This window comes from Panthera onca, chromosome F1, assembly GCF_046562875.1.
Source record: "Panthera onca isolate mPanOnc1 chromosome F1, mPanOnc1 haplotype 2, whole genome shotgun sequence".
NCBI classification, from domain to species: domain Eukaryota; kingdom Metazoa; phylum Chordata; class Mammalia; order Carnivora; family Felidae; genus Panthera; species Panthera onca.
In genome coordinates this window covers 15,380,148-15,395,392 of record NC_138355.1, presented here as the reverse complement: position 1 = coordinate 15,395,392, position 15,245 = coordinate 15,380,148, and the positions used below count along the sequence as shown (strand labels likewise).

General features: G+C 35.7%; 1 protein-coding gene across 2 annotated transcripts in view; it reads left to right on the top strand.

Moving 5' to 3' along the window:
- The window catches only part of KIFAP3 (kinesin associated protein 3), a 174,059-nt gene extending 160,466 nt beyond the window's left edge, over nucleotides 1-13,593 (top strand). For both annotated transcript variants that reach the window (XM_060643482.3, XM_060643483.3), the window contains one exon: nucleotides 13,117-13,593. In XM_060643482.3, coding sequence (XP_060499465.2) covers nucleotides 13,117-13,225 — 109 coding nt within the window. In that variant the 3' untranslated portion in view covers nucleotides 13,226-13,593. The remainder of the gene's footprint in view (nucleotides 1-13,116) is intronic.
- Nucleotides 13,594-15,245: the final 1,652 nt, after the last annotated feature.

The following is a 15,245-nucleotide window of genomic DNA, read 5'->3' as shown; positions in this document are numbered from 1 at the left end:
GAAAAGCATGCAGAGAGACATTCGCGGTATTTTCATCCCAACATGTGTTGTATCATTTGCATCAATCATGATATAGAATCTGAAGGGTTTTGCTTGAATAACCTTATTTATACAAGCAGTCGAGTCTCACTATGGTAAAAGGAAGATATGATTGGCCTTGGCATTATTTTAGTGCAATAACAATTAGTTGCCTACGTATAGGCATAAATCTCTATGAATTATGTAACAGCCCTATAAAAGCAAACGGAAAGCATGTGTAAGAAGCATGCCAAATATGATCGAGTGTCTTTTAACTGTCTAGATCATGTGGCAGGAGCCAGAATTTCATAAGTATTTTTAGGGAAGGCTCTATCATTTTCATATGTCATAACACTAACAACACCAAATATATAATCTCTTAACTGTTCTCATAAGAGACTTGGACGGATAATAATCTCAAGGCAGATGTTAAAAGGGATAGCCATTATTCTTATTTTACAAGAAGAAATTATGACAGTTACAAATATAGGCTGAAACAAGTTATATCCGTAGAAGCAGAAAACATATCCAGATATTCTGGGTTTGAGGTCATTGCACCCCACTAACTTTAATAAAATTCGGGAGTTGTTGATAAGTTTATACTTAAGTTAGTTTTGCTAATAAATATACTTTCCATTTCTTAAATTAAGGGAGAAAAATGCCCATGTACATCAGTGATTTTAAAAAAAGTATGGTGTTTTCTTATGTTGCTTTGAAAATAACTTTAATTTAAATATGGCAATAGGGTACAAGTCAGAAAAGTAATTGTTAGAATCGTATACATTCCAGTCTACACTGAATTAATTTGCTTGGTATCATTGCAGCATGTGCCCAAATTGTGCTGGCCCCGTTCTGTGAAGATGGTATAGAAATACCTGGCTGTATCATCAGAACACTACAATCTGGTTGAACAGAGTGATTTAAATCAGTCCATATCTTGACAGTCATCTTACAATTAGCCGTAGACATAAACAGAAAATGATTTTGGGTTTTTTGTTTTTTTACAGACCCATGACATAACAAACATATTCTCAAGGACAAGAGAGCTCATAAAAACTTAAGAGTAGAGATTTACTTTAGTCCCTGTTTTTCTAGTGCTAAATACAGTGTTGGTATATTATATAGTATACTGAGATTTTAAATGCTCTAGAAGACACTAAATAGCTATGAAATATTTATCTGACCTGTAGTGATTCCTGACTTAGTGGCTGAAAGTATTTATGTAACAGTGTCCAACATAGATGTTTTAAAATATCACAATGTAAGGCAATGTCTTTTGTTGTATATTTAATATTATAAACTTATTTTGGATCATATTTTCACACTTCCATGCTTAGCTATTTAAAAATACACACTTTTGGGCACCTGGGTGGCTCAGTCAGTTAAGCGTCCAACTTCGGCTCAGGTCATGATCTCATGGTTTGTGAGTTTGAGCCCCATGTCGGGCTCTGTGCTGACAGCTCAGAGCTTGGAGCCTGCTTCAGATTCTGCGTCTCCCTCTCTCTCTGCCCTTCCCTGCTTGTGCTCTCTCTCTTTCTCTCTCTCTCTCTCTCTCTCTCTCAAAAATAAACATTAAAAAAATAAAATAATAAAAATACACACTTTTAATTTGTCTAAACATAGTTTCTATTATATATATATACTCGTGCCCTCAATTTTAGAAAAATGTCACTTGGTTTGATTTTAGGTACAAAAAAAAGTCCTTACTTATCAACCACCATTTGATTTTTATTAGCCTAAAAATTATTGAGACAAACGAATAAGTAGAGTATGACATATATTGGAAACTTTACACTAAGCTTCGTATATTTGATAAGATTTTTGAGATTGGTTTTTTTTACAACACTTATCTACCTCTTTTGTAAGGTAGTAAAAGAAAGTGAAAATGTTTAAAGTATATCAAAATATCCCCAAACTGTATTATTTATTTGGGGATTTGAGAGACAAGGTATTAACAGAAGCTTAACATTAATTTTTCATGTATGAGAGAGTGATCTGTAGCATGCATGTTAGATAGCCCTGTTTACTCTGATTGTGTCCATATGTCGGATTTCTGTCTGTTTCATAAAGAAAGATGGGGAGTTCATATAGCCCATTTTACATAGTACTCATGATAATTTTAGATTCTATTCTGTATCTTGAACTTGTTCGTTTTGATAGTGCATTATCACTTTAAGATTCTGGATTGTGCTTAAATTACAGTAACCGAAGGTCATTATTCATATTTTTACTGGACTGAAAAGTTTTGAGTACTAGCATTAACGTTTGAATTATGCTCAAGGTCTTAGACTTTGCAGCATGTTTAGTTTCTTTTCATTTCTTATTAGTATTTTTCAGTACTTAATAGTCTCCTGCTCTCACCTCCAACAAGAACTTCTCTCTGTTCAACATCAGAAACATTTTCCTATTTGGCATGTGCTTTCTAGTTCCCCAAGCAGTATAAGCAAATTGGAAAGTTCAGCTGTCATTCTTGGAAGGTCATAGATCACACTAGCAGCCTGAGTAATCCAAGAGGTTTTAAGTATCATAGCATTTAGTTTAAAGTGAAATTTGCTCTGACAGGGCTGGCAGACCAATAGGAAAAAGAAATATTTGTGCTTGGAGAAGTGCATATGTAGAGACCAAGAGTATAACTGATGGCTGGAAGTGATTTCAGTCTAAAAAAACAAATCATTAAGAGAGTGCATAGGGGTAAAATACACAGTTCATATTTTAAAAAGTCTCAAAATGAACCAGCAACTAAGGTTAGCATTACATAGTAATTAGCTGTGGTGTTCAGGCTTTAACTCACTCAGTACCAGACAATATGGTTAAACTATCACTGCGAAAACATTGCTACTTATGTTATATTCACTACTTTAAGCCTACAGCAGTAATTTTTGTACCTTAAAAAACCAAGGTATTATGACAGATTATATAAATGTTGAACCAGTAACAGACAAACAATTATTCAAAGGAGGTGCTAATGACTCGGTTTATTGACCTAGGGGTTACTTAAGCAGCTCAGTGGGTTCCCTGAACATTTGGTGTTATGAAATGAGGTACTGCTTGATAGTATAGAACTGACAATTTCAAGAAGTCCTTGCACTTAATTGAAGAACAAGTTAAAGATGACTAGAATGGCATACTTTCCCTAAAAGATTATTATTAAAAGTTCAAGACCATTATAGGTTTGAGTAAATACTCACTGCAGCTTGATAATCACATTTGACAGCTGCCATGAGGCACCTATGAGAGTATTTTTCCTGTTAATTGCTACAAATAAGGAAAAAGAAAATACCTTCTCCTAGCTCCCGTTATTTCTTTCAAGTCATTGTTCTCTTCAAGCGGGCCAATTCGGAGTCACAGGAACACAAGGTTGATAAATTCTTTTCTTGAGTGTGCAGAGCAGATAATGAGTAAAGTGGAAGGGACTTCCAGCACCATGGTAGACCCGGCTGACTTAGAAGGCGCCCCCATATAGATATATTAAAAAGGTGGACTAAATGTTAACAAAAATTTACAGTTCACAGCCAAATTCACAAAGGTAGGACACACACACACACACGCAAAATAACCACGCATGAGAATAATGATGAACTCGGTATAGGTTATATAGTAAAGGAAAATGAAACTGAATTCCTGTATAAGCCCTGCAACTGCAATGGGCTGCCTTTTTCTCATCATTTGAAAAAAGGACTAGATGATTGTAATTCACCAGCCTAGAGAAATGGCCAAAACTTATCTTCTGCCCCAAGGCCCTAGGAGGAGAGTTACCCAGGAGAAAGAAATCACAAGCTTTCTCCATGAGCGTGTGTGGGTTCAGAATTTATACTATTCATCCAATTTAGTGAACCCCAAATCAAGTAATTATCATTAAAAATGTTTTCGGGACAGTGGAACCCCCTGGAGCCTCAGTGTATTATAAACAAATACAGAACCTCACTATAGTAATATTTTCAAGTTCAAGGACTAACAGACAGGCAAAAGCAAATGAATAAATAAAGGCAACTTGAAATTGAACACAATAAAAAAATTGCAAAGCTCATGAAGAAAAGTATTCTCACAAAGGAGAACTGTCAGGCATAACAGTAAGAGACTTAGGATGCCCAGGAACTAGAATTAATAGAAGACTCTCAATTAGACCATAACATTTTTAAAAAGACAAAGGAATTTGGAAAATTAGTGCAATGTCATAATATGAAAAAGTGCCAGCTATAACATCTCAACATAAAAAATGCAGTCATTAAAATAGGTCCTGGAGATGGGTTAAACAACAGATTAAGATGCATAATAAGAGAAGTGTGAATTAAATGAAATTAGAAGAGCATCAGTAAAATGGAATTTCTTTACCATTTGGAACAAATCAGTGACTGTTTTACACATGCTTCTCCCATCATTACTACAAATTAGTTTTTATCTGAAGCATCATAGTATTGTAACTAAATTGAAAGGATCTGTCCCTAAGGTGGTATATATCCCCTTAGAACTGACAGATGTCTTTTAAAAAACTTTTTTAAAATAAATTCCAGATGAGTACTTTAAGTACAACCTCCCACTACTTGTATCATTTGCCCTTGATTTGGGGGAAAATACTACTTGGTTCGATTTCACTAAAATATTCTTTAAGAGTCATTAACCATTTAGTTTTATCATAATAAAAGGAAAATTGATACTTATGCATGTAAAAGATTAAGAATAAAAACTAAACGGGAAATGACAGCTGAACTTGATATATATTGGTAAAGCTCATCAGAATGCTTAATTGTGTTCACCTCAGTAATACAAAGGCTCAAGTTCAACAACTAACACCTATTAGCAACCTAAAAGATGCATTTGTCACATATAAATTTAGAGAGACAAGGTGCTTTTGACAGGTTCAGTGAAAATGTTAGAAGCTGTGCCTATAGTAGTTGTACTTAACATGCACGCACATTACATTTTTCAGTGTCCAAGACTCATAGGCCCCCACCTTCGCAACATTTTTGCATATGAATGACATTCCTATTTAGCTCTAAATTATTTCACATTTATAAAATGAGAACATGGACTATATGATAAATGCAATGGAAACCACGTTCTCTACATGTTAAGTATGCTAAGAAGTTTCAATTTGATAAAACTTAAAACTTGCTTTAAAACTTTGTAAAAGTAAATGATGCTCAGTGATAAGACAAGCTCTCCATCTAGTGTTTGGTTTATAAATTACAAGCATTGAGATCTTGATTTAACCATACATCTAATGCTGGGTGCAATTTTATAGGCTTTATCCCATTCAGTTTATACTTCTTTTGTTACTATATATAAGAATTTCAAGAAAAATATGTTCTCTTCTGCCAGAATAGTCTAGTTCTTCCTACTGAATTCAAAGGCAAGCTATTTCTACAGTCTGTGGTATTCATCTACATGGAATACTATGGCTTCTTATTTTTTTTTTTATTATTATTTTTTTTTTTTTATAAATTTTTTTTTCAACGTTTTTTATTTATTTTTGGGACAGAGAGAGACAGAGCATGAACGGGGGAGGGGCAGAGAGAGAGGGAGACACAGAATCGGAAACAGGCTCCAGGCTCTGAGCCATCAGACCAGAGCCCGACGCGGGGCTCGAACTCACGGACCGCGAGATCGTGACCTGGCTGAAGTCGGACGCTTAACCGACTGCGCCACCCAGGCGCCCCTTTTATTATTTTTTTTAACATTTATTTATTTTTGAGACAGAGGGAGACAGAGCATGAACGGGGGAGGGCCAGAGAGAGGGAGACACAGAATCCGAAACAGGCTCCAGGCTCTGAGCTGTCAGCACAGAGCCCGATGCGGGGCTGGAACTCACGGACCGTGAGATCATGACCTGAGCCGGTCGGACACTTAACCGACTTGAACCACCCCAGGCGCCCCAATGTTTTTTGTTTTTTTTAAGTTATGATTTTATATCTGGAATTTTCTTCCAGCTAGGGTGGGAACAACATCTTGTCCAGATTTTTATATCCTAAAAGTAAGTTTGAAGTTCTGCCTTTTTTTTTTCTTTTTCAGAAGATGGGATATACTTTTTATTCACTTTTATATCTCCCACCGTGTCCAGCACAGGGCCAGACACATAGCTCTGCCTATTTTTCTTAATCACTATGCCTCTACTTGACTACTTCCATAGCATTTTAATTAATCTCCCTATTTCTATTCTTGCCTCCTTCCAATTCTTGCCTCCTTTGAGTCGCGGGGCTCGAACTCACAGACCGTGAAATCATGACCTGAGCCGAAGTCGGCCGCTTAACCAACTGAGCCACCCAGGCACCCCTCTTAGTTATTTGATGAAGCACATTTCTATGGCAAAATTGTTTCATGCCAGTTAGCTATAACCTCTAAAATTTCAGCCAGTTTTGATATTCTTTCTTCTCATTCTTAGTTCCTAAATGGTAAAAGTATAACTAAAAAACCCATTTCAAAAGATAAATTGATACCATTTTTTTTAAATGTTTATTTGTTTTTGAGAGAGAGAGAGAGAGAGAGAGAGAGAGAGAGAGAGAGAGAGACAGAGTGCGAGCAGGGAAAGGGCAGAGAGAGGGAGGCACAGAATCCAAAGCAGGCTCCAGGCTCGGAGCTGTCAGCACAGAGTCCCATGCAGGGCTCAAACTCACGGACTGCGAGCAAGATCATGACCTGAGCCAAAGTCAGCTGCTTAATGGACTGAGCCACCCAGGCACCCCAGTGATACCATTTTTTTTTTTTTTATCATGAAAGGTAGCATATTTGATTATCGTTATTTCTGCTGCTGCCTCTATGGGCTCTCACTGTTTCACATATGGACAGCCGCAATATTCTCTATTAAATGCTCCCCATGTTTTTGTCTAACACCATTAGTGACCACAGTTCTCTTTCTAAAACACGTAAGTTGCTCCCCTTTTTAAAAAATCGTAGACAGATTTCCCAAAGTATATAGTTAGCATGGCATATGAAGAGCTTTCAAAATCTAGTCTTAACATCCCTTTCTAGCCTTATCTGCTGCCACTTGGGTTGAGCTTTCATCGTAACCCTGACTTTAACCATAACAAACCAGAGGCTGTTCTTCAGTGCCTTCTCTCTCTTGCTCAGGCTGCCACATTAGGAATACTCTCTCTTCACTTGTGAAATCCAATTTGTCCTTTTAGATTCATCCATTCATACAATAAAATACTTTTTGAATGCCCACTGCATGTCAGATACAGTGCTAGATGCTAGTGATATAGCAATGAATAAGACAGTGACAGTCTTTAACTTTATTCATGGTACTTATAGTCTCATAGGAAATAAAGTAAAAAGATACATAGATAGGTATAGATATAGTCAGGAAGTGACAGATGCATTAAAATAAAAATATTTTCTGTGAAGACTTTCTAGTCCCCTAGGTTCTTTTGGAACAATTTGTACATACCTCTATTATACTCTAACTTTATACTAAATATTTGTTCTTCTTCTATTCTTTTGTAGCAATTTATAAATGTACTACGGGTAATACAACATCATATTATTATCAGAATTTTGTTCCATGTTTATTTGCTTCCAATGCATGGCCAAGGGATCATGTCTTACTTATTGCCTTTCCAGTACCACATCTTTTTTTTTTTTTAACATTGACTGTCAATACTATACTTAACACATTGTAGGAACTCATGTACTATTTGGATGGATGGATGGATGGATACAAAGGATCACTATTACATTTCACTACCACAATTACGTATTACTAAATTTCTCATGACAAATCATAGTAAAGCTGAAATTACTCTGATCAATTTATAATCTACTTAGGAAGATAAAAATACTGATTTTGATTCTATGATAAATATATTGGAATATTTGATAAAAAGAATGAACTGTTCTAGAAAACTATTATCAGATCACATTTCACACAGCTCTACAATATCCTTCCTCTGAAAAAGGTTAGCCTATGTTAAGTCCTTTCACTTGACAATCCCAAAAGAATTCTAGCCTTCGATATTATCCCATGGATCACAAAGGTAGTTAATAAGAATCACCACCCTCTACTTATAAATATATTACTCTGAAGGATTTTATCTTAGGGAGAATAGAATTCCTTAAAAAAAAAAAAGACGCAAATCAAAAAGATGAAATTCAGTGTGAAAATTTCATGTGTGTGTCTCTGTGTGTACATACGCACAACTATACACACACATATACATTCAATGTGAGCCATTTTGTGGTAACGACTCTTTAAAAAATTTAAGATCAGTGCATTTTTAGCCTACATTATTAGAGAGTCAGAAACAGGATCTCATTGTATTCTGTGCTGGTTTCAGACCACATAATAAGTACAGTATCACATTATTTTCAGCTTCATTTTAAGATAAACATTGAAAAAAATCATTATTTTATTATTTTTTAATATTTTTCATAGAGCATGTGTGCAAGTGGGGGAGGGGCAGAGAGAGAGGGGGACAGAGGATCTGAAGCAGACTCTGTGGTGACAGCAGAGAGCCCAATGTAGGGCTCAAACCCACAAACCGCAAGATCGTGACCTGAGCCCAAGTCGGACGCTTGACCGATTGAGCCACCCCAGCAGCCCTCAAAAGTTATTTAGAGAGCAAATCAGCTAGTAAAGATTTGAGAAACCATGTCATGAGGATTGAGTAAACAAGAGTTGTGAAGTAACCATATTAAAGAAGAATTGGATTTCTTTTGTGGTTCCAAATGGTAATTCTAGAACTAATACAACCAGATTACAGGTCAAGATATAGAACTTTCTAACAGTGTGACGGACCCACAATGGAAGAACTGCCCTGTGAGTACTCCCATTCCTGGAGATGTTCTGCAAAGAATTCGATAGACCCTGTCAAGGATGTGGTGAATGGAAGCACAGTCTAGCTTATTTCTAAAAATATTTCCAAGCCAAAGATTCTGTGACCTGTGAAAAGAGAACTTGGCTTGAATTTATTTTTTATTTTTATTAACATCCTTTAATATTGTCATCATTTGCTCTGCATTCATTTTGCTGACTTGGAAATTTCAAAGAAGATAAAGACGTGTGTTGCTTTCATCGAATTTTAATAAAATAATAATACTTTTCACTTATGCAGCACTTTCCATCCAAGGATTTCAAAGTGCTTTACAAATATGCACTAATTAAGCCTCACAAACAGCTAGAGGTAGGTGATTTTCTTCCCTTCCTACAGGAACGTCAACCCTGGCACAGAAGTCTAAGTAGAGCCTCAGAGTGCTTACGATTCTTTACTGGCTGCCGGTCCCCTTGTGATGTGCTGCATGTGAAGGGCCACTTGTCATGCCTCGATTCCGTTTTTCCCCCCTCTCTGAATCATCGCAAGTTTAGAAATATAATGAATGCTGTTAAAAATTTGTTTGAAGCCTTGTAAATATTATAGCAAAATTCCGCCTCCTGCCTGCTGAATGCTAATTAGGTTTCTAAATGTTCATGTAAAAATGAAATCCTGATGTGATTTCTATATTTGTTGTTGAATTTTAAATGTAATTTCTTAGTTACAAAGAGTTTGTCATTTTCCTTTCTAGGCACCTCCAAATCATTGTTCTTGGGACAGAAAACTTAGTAGCAGATGGATTTGGGGGGCCCTTACCTTTCCTAGTTGTCTTTTCACAACACACAGTAACCATTTTCTTTGAACTAGAAATAAGATATTTTTAAGAAGAGATTGCATTTTGTTATTTTTCTAATTTAAAGGTCTAAAAATGATATCTAGACATTGAGGATAATGGTTAAATGACACTACACAGTCCTATTAAAAAAAAATAGTGGTCTAGTAGTGGCATTTTCTGATCTAGAGGACACACGGCTTTTTTTGTAGGTTAGGAATGCCTGGAAGAAAGTATGTACACATGGAAACACATGTGAGCTGTTAGATTAAATTCCAATATAAATAGTCAAATGTGCAAACTCTCATCTGAAGAACAGTCATACAGGGCAAGGGCAGGTGCACCGTATCACAGCTTAGTTTCTCTGGGTTCTCAGGGTCCCTAGTGAGGGCATGCAAGTTACTGTGTACTCTGAGTCCTTAGTGGATCAGGAAAGCACAAGTTTTGCTGCCACACTTCCCTTTTATATTCACATTTCTATCTCCTTCTAGACAAACTTACATAAAGAATCTGTCTGTTCCTGTTTCAAGGAAAACTTATGATTAGGTGTTCCTGGTTTTGAACCAGATTCAAAAGTAACAAGGCTACATCTTTATTCCGAGGGAGAAAGCACAGCATGTATCCACATATCCCAGAAGAATATCTAGCTTCAGGTTGTAGCATCCCGAATAGTCCAGTGTCCCCTCTGTATTAGAACCAAACGAGAGATTAGAAAATCAAGCTATTCTGTTTCAGAGTGAATTTTATTTAGAAGATCTTGTGTACATATAGCTGATCTTTCATAATACAAAAGGACCTAGGACTTCTGTCAAAGTACCATTCAAACTGGTCATAATGTTTCAGATATTCTTTTCTTTAAACAGCAAGTTCATCTGTGATATGTGATGGATCATTACAGAAAAACTCATTGTTAGAGTTTCTAATTTTTCTCCTTAAAATTTTTTTGCAAATGGTATCTGTGGAAGTTCAAACAATTTGGCCAGAACACACAGATGTCTCTGGGTGAACCGTTGACTGCATAAATAGAACTTTATCACAGTAAACTTGCAGGCTCAGAAACTGAAACTCGCCAGTGTTCAAGGTTCGATCTTACTTTAACTTGACTTGGAGTGCAAATTCTTACCAACAGTGTGACAGAGAATGTCCTTAAAAAAACAGCTGAATGTCCATTTGTCAATTTACATCAGGCAGATTGGATAATGTCCGAGTGTATTCTTTACCCTCTTGTCAAGCCACATGGAAATACAATGATCGGAAGTTTGCCTACTGATCATAGAAATCAGTTTTGCAGTTTGCATGTATAATGACCTCACACTCTCAGAACCTTTTTTAAGGTCCCTTCCTCAATGAGGACAAGCCTGCCAAAAATCAGATATTCCCAATAGTGTTATAGGTCACCCCAAGGAATTGCTTGGGTTGGTACCAACATTGCCACTGGGGAGCATCTTGTTCTGTGCCAACATGGCCGACAGTCTCCCTTCTGAGGCTTCTCTTCTTTTCGATAGAATTACAGTAATAGTGCTACGAGTTCCTCTGTGAGATGTTCTGTTTTTAAGGTGTCTTTGTGTATTCTCTTTACTGATCTACTCTGTGCCTCTTGTTTCCAAGCCCTTGGAAGCCTCTAGATTGATTGAGAAACAAAGATAAAATTAACTCGAGCTTAACCTAAGTCTCCTGCTATTAGGCCTCGGAAGAGATGCTAAAAAACATAAGCAGTGTCTGAAGGCAGGTAATAATTAGATGAAAAAGGAAGGAGTTGAAATGCATAAGCTATCCAGTCAACTTTTACGTAATTGAGAGTTGTCTGGATACATGAGTATTTGTTAGCCTTAATGCTTCAGAAGAAAAAAATGTCAACGGCCGACTTTTCCTCTAATTTTAAACTGATGCAGGTGTATCTGTGTTCATGGACTGCATTAATTTCTGTAACATCTTTAAAGCTACCTCTAGAGCAGTGTTTCCCTTCATCATAAAACTAATCTTTCTTCCCAGGAGGCCAAGGTAGGAAGGATGTACTTCTATTTTGCCATTTCAAAATAAAACTCAGACTTAAAAATTGCAACCAATTTTTGGGAGAATCATAGACACATGTTTAGAAGAAGCCCAAAAAGTTTGTTTCCTTCAGGATCACTCACTACAAATGCTGACCTAAAACTTAAACCTCAGAAATTCCATTTCCCTGAGCAGTAGATTCACATGAATAATACGCCCTATATGTGTTAGGTTTTTTATATTTACTATTCAGTCCTATCTCAGTATACACATGCACATATGTGTACACGCATACACAAATCATTTAAAACCTTTAATATTTTAATTGTTACTTCTATTGTGTTTTAACTTAACCTCGTTTTGAGTTTTGAGAGGAAGGTAGTGCCTACATGAGTACATTTTTTAATCATACTGAGATTTCACTGATAAAGTATGTTTCCATCTAGTATATGCCTCAAATAATCTTAAATCATTTAAATGTGTTATTTTTTTCAAGGTTCATGTTTCTATATTCTAAATTGTTTTCCTTTGATTGCAAATAAGCTCAGAAGCATTCACTGCATGAGCTGTGCATGAGCATGTTCTAGCTGCCATCTTTGCCTGGCCAGATAAGGACCTTGTCATTTGGCTAAGTGTTGGATAATTCTCTGATCCTTAAAAAGTGCCTTGGAGAACAGATTTTCTTTTAAATTTACTAATAGATGAAAGAATAATTTTTAAAGCAATAAAGTTTATCCATGTATCAAATGTCATTATAACGCCGAAGGTCATCTTTAGGCTTCTATTATTTCCATAGAATAAACTGACAAAATTTATAATTATCTTGTTGTAATTCAAAAGAGATGTATGACTTTTTTTTTTTTTTGAGGAGTCAGAGAAGGATTTGCAGATCAAATCTGACTAACTCAAATGTTGTAAAATTCCTTGTCCTGTTCTAGTCATAGGCTTATGGTATGATTTGACCCTGAGTGAGAGTTTTACTGCTAAAACTCAAAATGCATGCATGATTATTAACAATCCTATATGAAAAAAATTGTATTATCAATAACAAAACTCATTTTACAAGTTTTAGTGTTGTCGTTCCCTAACAGTACTATACTGATAATTGCTAGCACATAAAATCTTTTCATATTCTGGCATAAAAGCCATATATAAATGTAATTTATGAAAACTTTTCTGATCTGTCCTCCTCTTTGTCTTGAATACTACCTGATGACAGAGGTTTCCAACATTTTTAACACACACTGTTAGAAATATTTATTATGCACATTTTTGTGGCTATATTAATTCAGTAAAATTAGTATTAAATATATATTATATATATAACGTGTGTGTGTGTGTGTATATATACACATACATACACACACACACATATATATGTATATATATATGAAGAAGAAAAATGCTTAATGATAGCCACATTAATCACTTCTGCTGCTAGGAAGAAAATCTTGGAGGTGTAAAGTTCCCGGCCTCCCGTGTGGATGTGTGATGAAAAATATAACTTATCATTCCCTTTTCTCTTTTCAGCCTTGGAATGGATGGCTTTGGCCAATCAGTTGGCATTCTTGGACGCCCTGCCACAGCTTATGGATTCCGCCCTGATGAACCTTACTACTACGGCTATGGAACTCGATAAAGTCATCCCTTTCCATATGTACTCTCAGCTTAGAAGAAATCTGTGTGGGTTGGGCTAACTTTGAATCTTGACTAATAATGCATGTTGATATTATTGTGGGTCTGTGCTTCTTTTTATTTTTTCCATGTTGTTAGCTACAAATTAACTCTGACCCCTCTGTCCTCTGTTAAGTATAGTTGATGTTTGACTTTGTTCACTCATCAAACCACATCTTGATGATGAATAACATTGCCCATGTTATTCAAAGAGACGCAAAAGAAAATGCTGAAAAGCAACTAGACTGGAAAACAAACACTACATTATGTACATTAAGTGACTAATTTAATTTCTATTAAAAAGAAGGATAAAGTACAAATGAATTAGCAAAAGTCATGTGTTTCCATTTAATGTGTATCATTAAGAGTTTCATGCTTATATAGGGTGCGTGTGAATTTTCTTTTCCCCTGCCCTTTTTCCCCCCTCGTAAACTCTTAAGTGTTTTGTGTGATGTGTGCTACTTTAAAGTTTATAAAAAGAATGTCACCTCATCTTTCCATTCCATCTGCCTTTTCAGGGTTGCTTCCCAAAGTTAACAATGAGTTTTCAATCTACAGTGGAACATGTGCCACAGGCTGTGTTATGTATGCGTGGAGTCTCTTCGCAATTTGAATTCTTGTCTTTCTGATTTTAAGGCAGAACACCTGAGACATCTGTTAGTGCACATGAACCTAGATTCGTATTGGGCTTTTAAATTTTATTACTCATGGAATCTAAAGTATGGAAAAGCTGTAAGTCTCATTGAGGACAATTAAGGGATAGAATATTTTTCTCACCCATTTCCCATTTGTGTACTTGTCTTCATAAGATTTAGGTAGTTAGAAATAGACATTATAATTAATAATGAGGTTTGAAAGTGATTCATATTACAGTGTTGGAGATTTACTTGAAAAACAAAGCAAAATGAATAACTATAATCTAGAGAGATTTGCTTGAGTGCCTGCTATGGAAGGAATTATATGAGGCTTTGAAGGGAATTTATAGATCAAAGATAAGACTTCTGTCCTTGAATTGAAAATCTCATTGATCTACTACACAATTTATTTGGCTTGATTCATGTTTTTAGTAGAATAATAGAGCTGGAAAGGGCCTTTTAAATAACCCAGTCTATCTATGTATTTGAGAAACCAAACACATAAAAATTTTAAATATCATAAACAGATTTTCTTAATTACCTGCTATGTATAAGGAAGTATATATGCTTCCAGGGAATATGTGAATCTAAGATATGATTTGTGTCTTTGAACTCAGCAACCTAATTGATCTTTCTGAAAGCATACATTTATTTGTCTTAGTTTCCATTTTAACCACACAATATTAAAGCTGGTAAGGGTCTTTGATGCAAAACCCTGTCGTGCTGTTTCAGCTAAAAAAATTGTGGCCAGGAGACATCAAAAGACTTGACCAAGCTTACATATTTGGTCAGTACCTGACCTGTCTCCATGTGTCCAATGCAGTAACCTCAATACTAAATATTATTTATCACACCTACAAAGTATAAAACATGCAATATAATAAGTGACATTAATAGAAAGATAAAGCAAACATTCTAAGGTGTAACTTTCCTCATACTATTGTAAATTGATTTAGGAAGAGCGTCACCAACGATTCCTAACATTTCCAGGGCTGTGCTCCCTGAGGTTTACCTGCACGTGCTCTCTCTGTCTCTGTTTTTTTGCATTAGTTCCGGAACTTCACAAAGTTAGAAATCGTGAACTCTCCATTCAGGCAGGGGCTGGTTTACCTTTACGTTATTTATGAAGGAATATTTTACTAAAGGAATAAGGAAGAATATCTAAAAGTCTTACTTCAGACAACAAAAGATTTTGGCCTTGGACACTTAGAAATACCATTTATATGTAAGTCAAATATCCTGGCCTCACTAAATTTTGACTACCGATTAAAGTCACATTTACTTCAATGACTAAATTGCCATGGCTTTTAGGCCTTGGTGTATAGCTGGAAATTATTTCTCCTCATGAGT